Source organism: Sciurus carolinensis, chromosome 12 (assembly GCF_902686445.1).
Source record: "Sciurus carolinensis chromosome 12, mSciCar1.2, whole genome shotgun sequence".
Taxonomy (NCBI): domain Eukaryota; kingdom Metazoa; phylum Chordata; class Mammalia; order Rodentia; family Sciuridae; genus Sciurus; species Sciurus carolinensis.
In genome coordinates, this window is record NC_062224.1 from 77,787,745 (window position 1) to 77,805,252 (window position 17,508).

The 17,508-nt window shown below is 43.5% G+C and overlaps 1 protein-coding gene across 2 annotated transcripts in view; it reads left to right on the forward strand.

Annotated features, from left to right (window-relative positions):
- Positions 1–17,508, forward strand: part of Kcnh1 (potassium voltage-gated channel subfamily H member 1) — a 389,924-nt gene that overhangs the window by 291,240 nt on the left and 81,176 nt on the right. For both annotated transcript variants that reach the window (XM_047521803.1, XM_047521802.1), the window contains exon 10: positions 10,837–11,033. In XM_047521803.1, coding sequence (XP_047377759.1) covers positions 10,837–11,033 — 197 coding nt within the window. The remainder of the gene's footprint in view (positions 1–10,836; positions 11,034–17,508) is intronic.

Consider the following 17,508-nt stretch of genomic DNA (forward strand, 5'->3'; position numbering starts at 1 on the left):
GATATGAAGTTTTATTGTCATGAAAAATGTTTCAAATATAATTTTAAATGGGGAAAAATCAGAATACATGGCTACGTAATAACCTCAACTGCATAAAAATGCATATATGCTTAGAAGGAAGATTTATCAAGGTATTAACACTTTCTGAATGGTAGTCTCAAGAATAATCTTTATTTTGTAATATATTTCAATTACTTTGCAATGCACTCATATTCTTTTATAAATTAACAGAAGGGGGAAGATAAAGACAATTTTCAGCTCTCATCTGCAGGGATCTTGGAAAACATTCACCTGCTTCCAATGGAAAATTTGTAATCTGCCTGGTGAAGAGACATGGGGCTAATTTAATTTTATCTAATTGCAATTGTGAAGAATAGAGGGAGAACTGTCATGCTTTTTCCAAATTGCTGCTTTAGCTTAACCATTTAGCTATGAGCCCCCATCCAACTACAGATGCCAGCCTTTGGCTCCTGCTCAGTAGGATCCCCACAAGGAAAGCTGGTGACCCATCTTTAGGTAAAGTTTTAACACTTTAGAAGAGCATTTATTATCATAGGGTAATTTCTAACATGCATTTTCTTTATTCTTAAATTTACCTGTAAACAGCATCTTAGCATTAAAGTGAATTACAGTGAGTGAAGGGAGTATTTCTGAGCAGGTTAGCAAATTCTTTCCTCTTGGGTCAGGTTGACTATGTAGCTACCTCAGGGATACCTGGGTTCTTATACTTGGACTGGGGCCCAATCTTCCTCTCAAAGTCATGCAACTTCATACATTCTAGGACTTTCATAACCTGGACCTCCTTACTTTGGGTCACTCAGACCCATCTGTTCACTGGTGTATTGATTTGTTTCCGCCATCATCATGCCAGGTATGGGGTTAAGGGGTTGGGGATACAGCAGATCCATCTCATGGAGCGAACCTTCCTATCAAAAAGAGAGATTAGTAAGTGTGCATTTTATAGTGCCAAATGCTATAATAGGAATGGGAGTGGGGTGCTATTGGGACTTATATGGCAGACCTCTACTCTAGCTCAACCATGGAAAGACAGAGGTGATGTCTGAGCTGAGTGTCACCAGGTGCCGCAGTGACTGTAAGGGGGTTGGGAGGGGAGACTGGAAAATGAGATGAGTGTTCCAGGGAGAAGGGAGAGCATCTAAAAAGATTTGGGAGACATGTCTGAAAATGAAAAATAGTTCAATCTACTTGAGGTGTAGCATTCTAAAGAGGGTGGAGTGACGAGGCCTTGAACTTTGTAGAGGAATTTGGATGGGTGGCAGCGAAGAACCAGGGAAATTTTCAAAGGAGAAAATGACAGAATTGCATTTATGTTTAGAAAAATCATCCTGGTAGTTGTTTGGAAAATGGGTTAGAGCCAAGATTAGAGGCAGGGAGACCAGCAAGGAGGAAGCCGAGAGATGAGAGCAGTCTGACCTGACTTCACAACTGCGGAAAATGGGGAAAATTAGATCCAAGAGATGTTTGTTAGGTGAAATAACCAGAACCCAGTCATGTGTTGTCTCTGGAGAGGGGCAAGAGGGAGCCCTGGATGACGTGGAGAATTTACTGGGGTGGGCAGCACTGGAGGGTGGACAGGATTTCCCAGGAGGAGACCAATTCCAGCATCGGATCTGAGGGTTTTCACTGAGTAAACATGTCCAGTGGGAAATTCTGGGCTTAAAAGAGAGATCAGGGTTGGGAAGTATAAATTTGGGGATCAACAAAGTCCAGTTTGCAACTGGAAACCAGGGAGAACACCCAAGGAGGGAGGGGAGATTAAGAAGGAACAAGGTCCAGAGCAGAGTCCTGAGGAATACCAGTTAGTATAGGAGCCTGAGAGGGACTGACTGAAGAGAGGCAGAGACCAGGAAAGCAGGAGATCATAGAAGCCAAGGTGTGGTGGGGGGATGCTGTGGGCATTTGCAAATGTCACAGAACTATATTTAACTTAATAGAAGCTATGGATCATAAGACACAGCTCTATTTTATGGTCTGCTAGGACATTGCGGTTTGAAGTTTTAGAAACGGCTAAATCACACACATACATACTAGAACCACAGCTCTTCACGACATTGAGGGCTAAAAGTTGGCTTTTAGGCTGATCAGAGGAGTGACGTAGACCATGGTGAGAGCAGTGTTAGTGGAGGATGGCGGTCGGAAGCAAGAGTGCAGTGACTGGAGAAATGGAAAGGGTAGGCTCTGGCCCCAGGTGTGCTGAGTAGTTCCTATCCATCTGCCCAGAGCTCTGAACCAGATAGAGCTAATATTAGAGAGTAAGCTTTCCAGCCACATCCAAGAAGGAGTCCCAGTATGAGGCCCACCTCATGGCACTTCCAGCCCAAGGCTACCCTGATGTGGGTCTGCCTCATAAATCTTAGGCATGGAGGCACAGAGAGCATACTTCCTGCAGGCAGTGGGTCCCTGAGGGGAGAGCAAGGGGCTGACCCCCACACAGGAGAATGTCCTCCTTCCAAGCTTATCAATCAAATGAAGGGAAGAGGGCGGTTTGGGGAGCAATGCAGCCAGAGCTGCCCTCCCATGGGAGGGGCGTAGGGACAATTATTCAAATTAACCACTCTCAACAGTAAGAGTGTGCCATCAGTGTAAATAAGACTACAAAGGAGTTGAGCTAGTAAAGGAAAGTGAATGGAGCAGAAGCCAGCTCTTCATTCCCAACAACTCAGCTTTCTTCCCTCCTATTTGGAAAATATAATCTGCAACTTTGATGTGTCTACATTCTTTTGTCTTACCCCGTAAGCTCAGCTGCCTTCTCATATCCTCCATGAAATCTCCATAGTTCTGCCTAATCCAACCTCCCCCACATCTCAGCATTACATTTTTTATTGCTGTTTTATCTTGGGTGTTACACATATATATATGTAAGCCTCTTGAATATAGGAACAACCTCGTATATTCCATTTTTGTCCTCCTGAATGTCTGGGGCACTGCCTGATCCATAATAGGTGTGGCCAAGTTGTTGAGCTGAATTGGATTGTGTGCAGAGAGTTGGTGAGACATAATCCACCTTTGGGAACTTCAATCCGATAGCTGCCTAAGAGAGACAAAGTCAGGTACAGATTCCTTGAGGCCTGACCTTTGACTTCACAGTTTCTTGTGTTGGTGTTACTGACCAGATATGCGGGTGATACACCCCAGATTCCCAACTGTGGTATAGAGGTGGTTTGTAGACAAGCATAACTATTGCTTTCCTTTGTACTAACCTCAAAAGAGAAAAAAAAATTTTTTTAACATCTCTGTACTCTCGTACATTAACCTAAAATGAGACTCAACTTTTCTAGAAGTAGATGCTCCTCTAGGAAGTGGGAAGAAATGCAGGCCTGTCCCTGGAGCCAAGGCTGCCCCTGCATTTCCAATCCCTGCTTTCTTCATTGGCATAAGAAATTCAATAAAAACTATTGGCTAAGCACACGATGCCCCGACACAATCAGATAAACCCTGGAGCTTAGAGCTGGGGCTTTATCCCTATTAGTGTATTTTCACAACTCAGACAGGAAGGCAAGTTGACAAGACTTCCACTGTGTCTGTCTGTCTTTGATGCATGTTCTTACATCTGTAAACCACAGCAGATGAAACAGAGGTCACAGGCTGCCAGCAGCATTTGTTTTTGCATTGAGGATAAGAAGGGCTTTGTAGCTTTACTACAGATAAGAGAAAGCAACACTTACAAGATGTCAGAACTTTGATTACTACCGGTGGGGTGGCGGGGGGCCCCGGGGATAGCCTCAGACACATGTGGGAGAGTAATTAAGTGCTCCTCAAAAAACTTGAAAGGCTGGACTTCAGCACCTCTGGGCAAGGCAGAGTGGGTGCTTTGAGCCTGGCACGTGGGTTGTCGGTAATCCTGGCTGTGGTCAGTTGGGTCAGGGTGAGGAAGCAGGCGGATGCTGCCACGTCATGGTAGCTTTTGTTCTGAACGTTTTGCCTGAGATTCTGTCAACACATTACACCTGGTCCCCCAGTCACCTGGAAGCCCCTTCTTACCTTACGCAAGCACCTTGCCATGGAGCCCAACACGTTATGCTGCTCTGCTGGACCATGGGTTCAGCTGCTCTAACTAAAGCCCCAAATAATAGACGCTTAGACACGACTGAAGTTTATTCTTCCATGTAGCAGTCCAGGTGTAAGAGGGCAGGTGTGGCAACTTCCTGGGTCAGGTACCCAGCTTCCACCCAGTGTGCCCAGGTCATTGCCCTGGGCCTTCTGGTCCAGGAAAGCCCACATTCTCCTTCCAGCCAGCAGGAAAGTGGGAAAGGGAAGCACAGCATGTGATCCTTCCCTTTAAGGATATTAAATTGCACACATCCCTTAACCAGAACTTGGACGAATGGCCACACCTAATTGGGATGCAGTCTTCATTGTTTTCTGGTTCCATCTCCATAAGAGGAGAGGACTGAATTGAAGGAACTATTGGAAGTCTAGCCCATAGCTCCTTAAGGTCAAAGCTCTGTCTCTCACTTATTTTTACTTCTGTCACCTAGTATGCTGCCTGTCCAAGGCAGTTCTCACTGACTGCTGATCCCAGGGGAGGGTCTCTTGAGGAAGGGGATACAGGGGGCAGCCCGCTGGGAACACTGTGTAGCCCCTTGTGGTATGGAGGCCACACCACAGTGTGGGAAAGTTTATGGGGTCCCAGGTAATCACTGAACCTCTCTGGAATTCACTTTCCTCCCTTTAAAATGGGATGGTAATCCCTATGGCATTTGCTTCTGTGAGGTGTGAAGAGGATGTTTTTAAAGTACCTACTATGTTCCGAGAACAGTACTGAGGGCTTGACCTTCGTTCACGTAAACCTTACAAGAGCTCCGAAGTGGGTATTTTACCCACATTTTATAGCTGAGTGAATCAAGGCTGGAAGAGGTTTAGTAAGTCACCGGTGGTTTCTGGGCTCCACAACCACTGAGTGCCCTGCCATGTGCCAGAAACGGTGCTGGGGACGCGCATTTACAGGTGACATAGATGTTCCCAGAGGGAAACTGTGAAGGGGGCCGGTGTAGTGGGGAGCTTCTCCCACCAAGGGATCAGGGAGGAAATGTGGGTGTATTCAAAGAATGAGCAGGAGTTATCCAAATCAAGGAGCAGGATAGGATATGGGAAGTGTGTTGGGAAGGCCCTGAAGAAAGAGGGGAGCCAGACCTGGAAGGACCCTAGGAACCCCAGTGTGACTGGAGGCTGGAGAGGGAGGAAGAAGGGTCAGCAAAAGCCCCCAACCAGGTGCTCCTGGGCTTGCAACCAGCCTGTCTACCCTGAAACTCATGTCAAGAGAATGGCTGGTCAAGTTCTTAGAAGACCTGCTAGGTTGGTACCAGGAAGGAGGAGTTTAGGCACATTTTCTTTGTGTCTTAGATGTGAAGATTGGGCCCAAATTTAACCATCTGGTGTGTATGATGGATCAAGGTGGCCGGAGGCATGACATCTTCATCACTGTCTTCCTGAACTACCTGGTCAAGTGCATGTGCACATTCTGCTCAGGGCTGGTCTGGCCTGCAAAGGTTAATCCAGTCCCCTTTCTCACCAGCAGAGTTCTTCCTAGGGCCAGGGGACAGAATGCAACTTCCTCAGAGCCTCCCTTTTCTATGTCAGGATTTCTGAAGCTGCATGTCACCATCCTGAGAAAGTGAACAGAAAGCCCTCTCTTGTCTTGAAATGACTTAGGGCAAAGGGCTTCCTGATGTCCTGGGGTCAAAGTATAAAAGGGATGAGGTGAGCACAGAAGAGCAGCCCTTGGTGTACCCTGTGTTTTGGGCAACTCGGCACCTCCCTGGAAGACTCCCCCCTCCACCCCCATCAGAGTCATGGAGCCAGAGCTTTAGATGGCTACTGAAGAATTCAGTGTTGCCCACTCCGTGTAGAGAGTATGGAAGGTACGTATGTGAGCTTGCTGCACGAGGAGACCAGGGTCTTACCTCAAAGGATTACAAAATATACCTATATACTATACCTATATACCTATAGCTACAGGTGAACGAGGAGCAGATAATCCCAAATATGGGTAATCAGAGGCTTCTGAATGGTTTTTACTTCTACTGGAGTCAGATTCTTATGCCTCAGGGACTTTGCACGTATTATTCCTTCTGCTTCAGACCATCTCCATGCTGTTGACTTCCGCTGGTTAATTTGAACCGATCCTTCAGTTCTCCTCTCAGGGGTCACATCTTTGAAGATTTCCCTTACCCTTGAGTCTGAATTGGCTGCCCCTCCTGTGTTCTCTTATCTCATAGACCCTAACATGCTCTAGTCCCCTGTGACTTCTGCCCTCTCTGCAGCTGTTGTTCCACTGGGACACCCAGAACAGTGCCTAGCAATGGTTGCAGGAATGACTGAGTTATTTCTGATTGATTTGAGTCTAGAAAGGATTAGTGATTGTAGTAGCAGATAGTGATTTTTACTTTGGAGACTGTTTTGCTTAGTTCAAGATTCCACTGTGAGCAGTTCTTCAAGGAGCACATTAATGGAGAATAGTGAAGACAGGCAGAAACTTCACTTTTGCTTTGATCCCCCTGGCCTGTCAAGTTCACTGAGTCTGACTTTGAATAAACAGTGCCTTCTCTAGAGAGCTCCACACTCAGATGTAGGGTTTAGCTCAGAATTGCTTCTCTGCAACTTCTGAACATGCTGGAAGGCTATCTGATGCTTTTGGGGACCCATTCCGGCACCTCTTAAAGTTGCCCTGGTAACTCCCTCCAAACCCACTCCTACCTGCCCCTTCCAGCTTCTGCCCTTCCCTAAATCAAATTGCCAGCGTGGGTTTGCTTTTCTCCTGTGCTGTGCCCATGCGGAGATCGCCCCTGCCTGCCCTGTGCACCTCTGCTCTGGTCCTGCCTCCCACCGGTGTTTGTGACTGTTCTTCAGTCCCCGTTGGTGCTCCACGGGGCTGCCTGTGTCCACTGCAGGAGTCAAGGTTGAGTAGAGGCAGCTGTGTCTAACGGGCGGGAGGGGAAGAATGATTGATTATTACAGGGATGTTTGCCTGGAGTTTTAATTAGACTGCCTTTCCTCGCCCCCCCCACCATACCCTCCTTTCATCCCGGGCTCAGAACATCCACTTAGAACATTCGTGTGGTAGAGACTTGGAACATTGGGTTTTACATTCTGCATCCAGCGTCTCCGTATAATAAATAAATCAATAAGCTGATTGCTCTGAGTAGTTTGATTGCCCGGTGCATTGGGGTACCTTTTGTTCTTGAGTGAGTGATCATTTCACACTAGCAAACGAGAGGGAAATGTGGGTGTAGGACTTGTCCTGACTTCTGATTTGCAATCCTGACCTGGGGTGGGGAAGTCATTATTTTCAACAATGTGTATAACTTGTGAGCAGCCTGCCAAACGCTCTGCAGCCTGCCTTTGGATGGTTTTCCTAACTTGTGCATGTCATGAAAACAGTTCTCATTTGCCAGAATAGTCCTGGTTTGTTTTGAATCTGACAGGTCCTCCGACACCACATTCTTAAGTCTCACTAACAGATAATTTAAACCCCAAATGCTGCCTTGACAGGAAGGAAGATTGTATGATTTTCAATTTGGGTTGAAAATCAAATCCAACATATGACAACTCTGAGACTCCTGGACCCTACAGATTAATTGTGATTATCTTACCGTGAAATACTTTTTGTGGTAGAAAATGCCCTCCATTTATTGTTTCTGTCAAAAATCTTTGATTGGAAAACTTTTTATAATAAGAATGCTGTCATTTCTAAAACACTTATGTCTCAGCTTTTCCAACTGAGATGTGGTTGTCCTTTTGTTTTTTTGCGGTGGGTATGCCCCTGAATTGTTTATAAACTGAACTTCTACAGCAAAATTCATACATTAAATGCACTTGAGGAATTCATATATTACTTTAAGGGTGCTTCTATAATTAGAAATGACTTCTAGATTCATTTAAGGGGAATAATGCTCATATATTGGGTCTTGTCTAAATGAGATAATAAGGATCAAACAAAATCACCAGTAGGCTTCTACTTGATCTCAATTATTCTGACTTAATTATCCCGCGTTTCATCCCAGGAGAGAGCAGGTTTTGTAAATGATTCATTTCTCCCTGATCTTCAAAATTCTATGCCCAGGAAAATCTGCCCCTGCCAGAGCCACCCCTTGTTCGTTCTTGTCTCATTTCCTCCAGAGAAGGATGTGACTCAGAGCACAGAGCCTGGATGCTTTGGGATGTTCCGCTGGAATAGGAGGGAACCCATTAGGTTCCCTGAGCTTCCCTTCTGGGTTCTCATGAGCTTCTCAGCCTACACCTTCATGATTCTGCATTTTCTGATGACCTGTTGCTTTGCATAAATCTATAAACACAATGGCTTAAGAAATTTTGTTGTCTTACCATTCCATGTGGGGTTGCAGTCATCTGAAGGCTCACCTGGCCCAGGTCAGCAAGGTGGCTGATGGACAGGACTGGCAGTTGAGGCTGCCTGTCAGCTGAGTGCTCAGCTGGCGAAGGATCATAGCACTCACATGTGACCCCTTATTTTGGTTTGTATTTTTCCCGTGGTGATTGGATTCCAAGACAGGAAGTCCCACGAATAAGTATTCCAAGAGGCCTCTTATGACTTTGCCTCAAAATCTGAGAACATCATTTCTGCCAGATTTTATTGATCAAGTGAGTAAGGCCAACCCTGATTCAGGGGGAAGGGAATTAAGCTTCTCCTCTTGATGTGAGTTGCAACATATAATGGCAGTGGGGAAGGGAATGGAGGGCATCCTTTTTAAAAGTGTCTACCTTCCTGTTTCAGAGGAAGAGCATTCTTTAGAGGATTAAGACCGTGTGACCATACAGGGCACATAAGTCATCATGGGCAGTGTAGAAAGGTTACAGCATGTTTAATATGTACAAATGAGCTGACCAGCATGGCTGGTTAGAACTCAGTGCTAGAGAGTGCCCACTGAATGGACCTATTTCCACAATAGCCAGTAACATCCCACAGAGAGAAACATTCCCAACCAGTGATGCCAGCCCTAACTTGTCCCACCTATATTAAAGATGTTTGAAAAAAGAACTTGCTAAAGGAGTATAAACAGCAGTTTCAAAGATGTGTTTACCTAGAAGCTACCCCGAGCATGTATCCAACTTACATTGAGTCAGTAAAAGCATCTTCATATTAGAACCACAGATACACACAAATGAAGTAACATGTTCAGTCCATTTGCTTACATTTGGACAAGATTGTGTCCATGGAATATCTTATATTCTTAGAATGGACATGTTTTGGTGTCTGAGAAAAAAAGTTAAATCTGTCCATGAGCTTGAAAGTATAATTGGCTCCTTACCCTTAATGGTCCTGTGAATCAAATGATCCAGATACCTGGATCCCAGCTCTGGAGCTTGGCTGATCTGGATATGTAGGCTGACAGCTCCCTTGAATACATTACTTTTCACCCTTTGTAGCATTTTTTTCTTTCCCCTTGATTATTCCTCTCTGGGGATTTAAATTTGTGTTGTATTTGTGCTGACCAGTGAGGTACAAGATAAACATTTTAAGGTATTTATAGCCAGAGACTGCCAGGAATGAATTAGACTTTACATTAGACATACATGTAAGCGTTGGTCTTTAGGAAAGGTCAGAAGAGTATCCCTAGGTGAGAAAAGCAGGTGTTTAGAGGAAATGGAAAGAAGTTTGACTCAGAGTATGGCCATGTGAGATTAGTACTTGCCTTGGTTTGAGCTGCTATAGTAAATACCTTAGACAGGATTGGCATATAAACAACAGAAATTTTTCACAGTTTTGGAGGCTGGAAGTACAAGTTCAGGATGCCAGCATAGTCAGGTTCTGATGGGAGCCCTCTTCTAGCTGCAGACTGCCTACTTCTCAGTATATCCTCACGTGGAAGAAAGAGCACGGGAGAACTCTTTGGAATCTCTTTTACTAAGGCAGTAATCTCATTCACAAGAGCTCCACCCTTGTGACTTAATCACCTTGCAAAGGCTCCCTCTCATGACAGTATTATATTAGGAGTTGGGATTTCAACATAAGAGTTTGGGGGGACATGAGCATTTGGTCTGTAGCATTGCTCTTGATTTATTAAATGTACAGATAGAGGGCTAGAGATAGAAGTTCCTAGAGATGACATTATATTAGGCTTGCATTTTTATGCTACTAGGAAGGCATTTGGCAAGACTAAGGAACGTTATTTAGAAGAAGGTATGAGAGAGAAGGAAGCACCATAAAAATATTAACCTTAGGACAGTGGACAAGTATGAAGTGCTGAAACCCTGGCTTGCCTGACTTCTTCTTTGTAGATCATTCCACAAAGAGACCTGTCCTAGTCTTTAGCTCCCGGGGAGAGTCCACCCCTCCCCACCAGCAGCCTAACCATTCAACTCTCAGTCACACTGATGTAGACCCACAGTCCACTTTCTTCCCTCACTTCCCTTCTGCCTACGAATATTGAACTCCTACTATGTGACAGGCACTCTTTTGTGGAGGAATGTCACATGAACTCTCAAGTTGGGAGACATACAATAAACCAGTGAATAAACATGATAAAACTAAAGATTATGATTAGTGCTGTGGGATAAAAGGAAATACGATGAGGAATAATGGGAGGGGGATTCTTTGAGTAGAGTGATCGGGATAACCCTTCAAGGAGGTGACATTATGAATTCCAAACCCACTGGCTAAACTTGCACATGCACTATGTGATATTTTAAAGTTCCTTGAATCACATGTGAAGATTAAAATTAATCGTAATTTGCCTTTTCTGAGCCCAAATTGTAGAACATCAATAGACGGCAATTCTGGGGAGCAGAGGGAAGCCAACTGCATGACCAGGTTCCTTCCTGACTGACATTCTGCTCATGATGACTTTCTCTCCTTAGGGAAAGGAGACGTGTTTGGAGACGTGTTCTGGAAGGAAGCCACCCTTGCCCAGTCCTGTGCTAACGTTAGGGCCTTGACCTACTGTGACCTCCATGTGATCAAACGGGACGCTCTACAGAAAGTGCTGGAGTTCTACACAGCCTTCTCTCACTCCTTCTCCCGGAACCTGATCCTCACCTACAACCTGAGGAAGAGGGTGAGCTGACAGTTTTAGTTCTTTTCTCTACTCTTCCTTGTGCACTTTGGATGCCAGGAAAGTCCTTTGGCTGCGAATTTCAGTGGAGCCATGCATTCTAAGAAGGTTCTGGATGTTGCTTGCTCTGCGGAGCTTCTGCTGTGAAATGGAGAGAGGGAATGTTGCTTGAGTAGGAGATGGAGAGATTTTGTTGCAAAAGGGATTTGATAATGTGCAGTAGGGGCTTTTTCTCCCCACTGATATCTGGACCTCCTGGCACTGGAAAAAGATGAGTAAAACATGAGGTTGTTCCAATAAAATGGCTGCCTGGAGTCGCTTAATTAATGTAAACTGAGTTCTCCCCATGACTGGAACCCACCGAGTGGTGTGGGGCAGCTAGTTGGCAACAATGCTTTCTAAAATGACATAAAAATACTTCAATTAGGATAACTGGGTCAAAAGTTATTTCAAGTTTTCTGAGGATTCTCCACACTGCTTTCCAGAGTGGCTGCACCAATTTGCAACCCCACCAGCAATGTATAAGTGTGCCTTTTCCCCCACATCCATGCCAACATCTATTTTTGTTTGTGTTCTTGATAATAGTCATTCTAATTGGAGTAAGGTGAAATCTTAGAGTTGTTTTAATTTGCCTTTCTCTAATTACTAGAGATGTTGAACACTTTTTCGTATTTTTATTAATTGCCTCTATGTCTTCTGTAAAGTGTCTGTCCAGTTCCTTGGCCCACTTATTGATTGGGTTCTTTACTTGGAATGGACCCATCTTTTGACCCAGTTATCCCACTCCTCGGTTTATACCCAAAGGACTTAAAATCAGCATACTACAGTAATACAGTCACATCAATGTTTATAGCAGCTCAGTTCACAATAGTTAGATTGTGGAACCAACCTAGATGCCCTTCAATGGATGAATGGATAAAGAAACTGTGGTATATATACACAATGGAATATTATTCAACATAAAGAATAATAGTATTATGGCATTTGCAAATAAATGGATGGAATTGGATAATATCATGCTAAGTGAAATAAGCCAATCCCAAAAAACCAAAGGCCGAATGTTTTCCCTGATAGTGGAGAATGATATATAATGGGGGTCAGGGTGTGGGGAGTGAGTGAGGGAAGAATGAAGGAACTTTAGATTATGTAGAAGGAAGTGAAAGGGAGGTGGGGTATGAAAAATGGTGGAATAAGACAGACATCTTTACCCTATGTACATGTATGATTACACAAATGGTATGAATCGACATCATGTACAACCATAGAAACGAAATAATGTATCCCATTTGTGTACAATGAATCAAAATACAGTCCATAAAAAATTAAAAAATAAATAAATAATTGTATTTTTAAAAATACTTCAATTGGGTCCAGGAAATAGAAAAAGACCTGGAATTTGGTTGTCTAGAAAATATTTTGTATAGAACTGCCAAAGAATTTATCAGTATTTTAAGAACCCAGAAAATGTCTCCTCTGAAATTGTTTCTTTCATGCTTAGATCATCAAAATTTCTCCATGTGTTTTTATGAGGATCAAAATAGTTGTCCTCTTTAGATTTTTGTGATTGCTTTTCATGTATTTCAACTATCTCTCTTCACCTTAAAACAGTAACATGGTAGTTCTGGACCTAGAGGAACTATCTAGAAAGACTGTCATAAGAATCTTTTCCCAAATGGCCTCTAGTCTTTCCTCTACCCTGTTTCTTATCTTGTGGTCTCTGTTTCTATTTACATTGTCTGATTTGTCCTGGGTCCCAAGTTAGAAATCCTAGTATCAATGTTGATTTTACTCCTCTCTTTCCCATGTTTTGGGTTCTCATCAGATCCTGTTGATTCCAACTAAGCTCGCAAATTGGAATTCATACTTTGCTTTTTCCTGAGGACACAAAGCCCCTTTTAATAGACCCAGCTCCAGCAGGATCATGAAGTGGGTTCTAAACTTACTAACTCTTCTTCCTGCCTTGTGTCTGTCCCCTGTTCAGTGCTTTCTTCTCATGCTCAGTCAGATAATTTGACCCTGTACAGGATCATGTCTGTATACTTTAGCATGGCTTACGTGTGTTGTCCACATGGGACTCAAGCTTGACTCCAGATCCCTGTCCTCAACCACTCCTGACCACATCTGGTACCCTGAATGACCAAATGAACTAGACTGTGCCAAACGTGCCAAATTAGGCAGACTATAATAAATGAAACCAAATGGTACTCAGTTTTCTATCTCCAAGGATCTAAAGCCTAATGCATGAACATGGAAAGGTAACCTGCAGCTTGAGAGGCTAATACAGTGATTATGATTCACCCAGGGACAATATGGGAGAAGGGCAGCTAAATGGGGGTTGGGGAGAAAGTGTGGAGATGATGAGCTGAGTCTAAAGGATGTGTTCACCGAATAGAAGGGGCAGGTGCTCCACTTGGAGTGACAATTTGAACAAGGTCTAGAGAAAGGAAACAATTTTTTTCCTCTAAGTTCTTTGCATAAGGCTTGAACTACTTGTTGTTAGATTACCCAACCAATATGCTTCTGCCTATTTTAAACCCCTTGAATTTTATTGCTTTGCAAATTCCTACTCAGAGGCCTTAGGGTTCTTATCCTCAGTGTATAACTGAGTACCAAGCATTTGAGGATGACAAGGAGAAAGAAATGAGCTCTCTGGGCCTGGGTTTCCTTATCAGAAAATGCAAGGTTGTACTTAGATGATTTTTATGGATCTGTGATTTGAAACCTGGCCATTTGAATTCCAGTGGGAGATGGGCAGAGGGGGTGAAGTGGGCCTTCACAGCTCTTCCTGATTTGCCTGTTGGCTGAGAACATGGAATGCTAGTTGGTGATACTTTTAGCCAAGTGGATTTTCTTAAAGTTTGTTTTTTGATTTATTCCTCCTTTCTATGAAAGCAAGTTGATTATAATCAGCTTTCAGTGTTGCTGATAAGTTGAAAAAATATGTAGTTCAGTTTATTTGGACAAGTAATCATCTTGGAATAACTGTGATCAAGTAAATTTGTCTTTAAGAAAACAACAGAAATAATAACCCCTTGGTGGTCAGCTTGTTTTTATAAGTCCACAATGATTGAAGACTTAGAAGGAGAGAAGACTGGACACCACATCTTTGGTCTAAGGTTGTAGAGCCACAAGTGCAGAGAAGAAGCAAAGCTGTGGACAGACAGCCTTGGGCACAGTACAAGAATATTCTTTGCAAGGGCAGCACTGCCCTCAAGAATGAAACAGGCTGCCTTGAGTGGTCTCAGGTTTGTGGACCTGAGGATGTCAACTACGCATGCTCAGGAACATTGCAGAAGGAATGTGGGCCTCCAATGGAGAGTCAAATTTTCTTTCCATCTCAAGTGCCTGTGAGTCTGGTCCTAATCCAAAGCAATTTTAGTGAGAGCCTTTATGTAAAGAGGTAGCTGTTCTTTTCTTAGAAAAAGGAGACTTGTCATTTTGGTATTGCCATTGTAGTCCCCGATTGATTGTGTCCTTCTGAGAATTAATTCGTAGTTGCATGGGGCAGAGATGATGAGAACATTACACGCATGAATTATTCTTGTAGCTTTTTTTTTGTCTGGCAAAATAAAGTATATTCTTGTGGCTGTTTCGATCTTGGCAAAATCAAGTGAGCTATTAGCTAAGATTTCTGAGAACACAGTCCCTTAGACATCTGTTCGGGGAGTTGTTTGATCCTGTAGACTTCATTCTGTACATAGCAAAAACTCTGAACTGGAAGGTGCCTCAGTAACCATGTCACTACCACCCACATGTCACAAATTTGACATTTTATAGGAAGGTTACATAGCTGGGCTGGTAATTAGAGAACCGGAGTCAGAAATCACTCCTGAACCAGGAATCTTCCTGCTTCTCGCCACCTCCTGGCCTCCTCTGGGGTCTGTGTTATAAGCCTCATTTCTTTATCCCTGAACCCAAGTGTACAAGCAACACCCAGCTCTCAACACTGCTGCTGGGATTCAACTCAGGAAGGGACCTTTCACTCCCTGCATTTCCACCGAAGCCACATGAGGACATGGGCAAGGTGAGGAGACAGAGCCTGGAGGCCAATTCAGCACTCAGACCTTTAGTCTTCCTTGGTTGAGCCAGATGAGGCTTTGATCTGGGTCCTGTCTCTGATGCTTCGTGCTTCTGCAATTCTGGACAACTTATAAAAGCTTCATCATCTTTAAAATTAAGAAAACTTCGCATTAGAGGACATGTGAAAGGATTAATTAATACTTAACAAAGGTCTTACAGAACCTAGAATACAGTAAGTGCTCAGTTAAATTGTGAGTAATTGTTATTTTGTCTGGTCCACTTGAGTGCTATCCTCTTCATTATCTTGTACTTTTTGGAAAGTAAAAAGAAGGCAGCTCCCCTGTCTTTGCTCAAAGTTCCTGCTCTGCAGAATGTTCTGTGGTGTGAGTATTGTCCCAGGGTTCTCTGCACTTTTTGCAAAAAGGAGCAACTAGCCACTCTGGAAAATGGAACCCAACTCAGGCCTTGCTATTCCTTCAGCTCTTTCCAGTGGAGAGGCCAGTACTTACTCATTGTTTTGGTCAGTTCCATTCTTGGAGGAAAAATCAGATTATCTTGAGACCTTTAGTTAGTCACCAAGGAGTCCAGAGGAGAGCCCAGCATCTCTATTTCTTGAAGGAGGTAGCTACAGTTAATAGTGAAAAGAATAGGAAGGTAGAAACTTCTCCAACTTAAACTCTTGCCTAAGTACCAGGCTCTAAAAACATTTTCCTCCAGCCCCCAAGTCTTCTTCTGTCATCAGAACTCTGCTCACTATTAATAGTAAAATGATTGCTGACTTCAGACACTGTGCAAGCTGCAGTGTGGTGTGGATATATGCTATTTTTTTGGTACCTGGGATTGAAGCCAGTGGTGCTTACCCACTGAGCCACATCCCCAGTCTTTTTTTATATACATATATATTTTTTAGAGACACGGCCTTGCTGAGTTGCTGAGGTTGGCTTTGAACTCGTGATCTTCCTGCCTCAGCATCCCAAGCCACTGGGATTCCAGGCATGAGCCACTGCACCTGGCTTGGTAGGTGCTTTATGTCAGCTTACTAAACCTTCAGAGCAGCTTCGTGACACTACCATTCCCATTTCCCAGGGGAATAAACTAGGACTCTGTGGAGAAGAGGATCCTTTCACCCAGCTACTAATTGGCATGCTCCAAAGCTGCTCCTCCTGCTAAGCAGCATCACATCCTGTAGTTGGCTTTTGGGAGTGTGACTATCAGCTCTTCCCATGGGGGTATTTTTTGGTTTCTTCCAGTCTGTTGACTCTTTCAGGCTAGCACGGTTGTCTCCTGTGTATTTGCAATGGCCTTTGTTACACCAGTGTTACTTAGAAACTTGCATAGTAAAACCACAGTCATGCCCAAAATTGGGAGACGTGAGAAGTGTTCTCCTAGTAGTGACAGGCACACAGAATGTTTCTGGGGAGGCATGACAGTTTGGTTAGGCAGCAGACAAAGCTGCTCAGGAGAATAACTTACTAGAAAGAGCAGTCTTAGGTCTAAGAACCTCTATGAATACTGATTTGACTACTGACTAGCTATGAACTCATAGGTAAGTTACTGAACTGTTAAGAAGGACCTAATATAAGTCCTTCCCAATTAGGATTGTTGAGAATCTTACATGCAATAAAAAAAACAAATATAAAAATGATCTAGTGCCTCTAAGAATAATTCAGTTGGTATTTGTCCCTTTCTCTTCCCCACCACCCATCTTCTACCTCTGCCTCCAATTTGGAAGGTTCTGAATTTTAGCTTTTCCCCCTTGATTTATAAGCAGATCCATTTCTTCAGTCAATGTCCCACTGGGTTCTACTTTTCTTTCAACCTGAGATGAGGTTTCACTTCCCAGGTGCTAGGGAATTGGGTCTTCCTGCAGATCTTTAGGACCGTGGAGGAAGCATACCACAATTAAATGATGTACTACAGACAAGCAATTAGGTAATTAGCAGCAGTGAGTGCATGGGATAATTGACATGTAGGTAATTGGTAGGGTGGTTCTCATTCACTCTGTATAGGGCTTTATTTTTAAAGCCAATATTGTTGTGTATTTGAGTGTGTTTTATAGTGTTTGCTTTTATTAATTTGTTCCACGATGGATTTTTAAAATCCTGATTAAGGTTCCAACCTAGTGAGTTTGGGAGCTAGGTGGAACTGTATGTAGTTACTGGTGCTTCAAAGCCAGTTTCCTAAAACTGAGGTTGCCATAGTGAACTATCTTGAATACCATATGTACATTTCTAGACCATTTTAACCAAAGGGCTTTTTTTTTTTTTTTCTTTTCTGGAGAAGAAAAAATGAAAGCATTGGAGGATGGGAGAGTGCTCTGCTCATAAGTGGCATTAGGAAGCCTTTCAATTTTCTCCCTGAACAAATTCTTGTGGAAGGTTGGTCAGATGGGAGAAAAGACCATAAAGCTGGGTGTTTAGAAATGTCACCCATTTTCCCATCGAAACATCATAGCCTG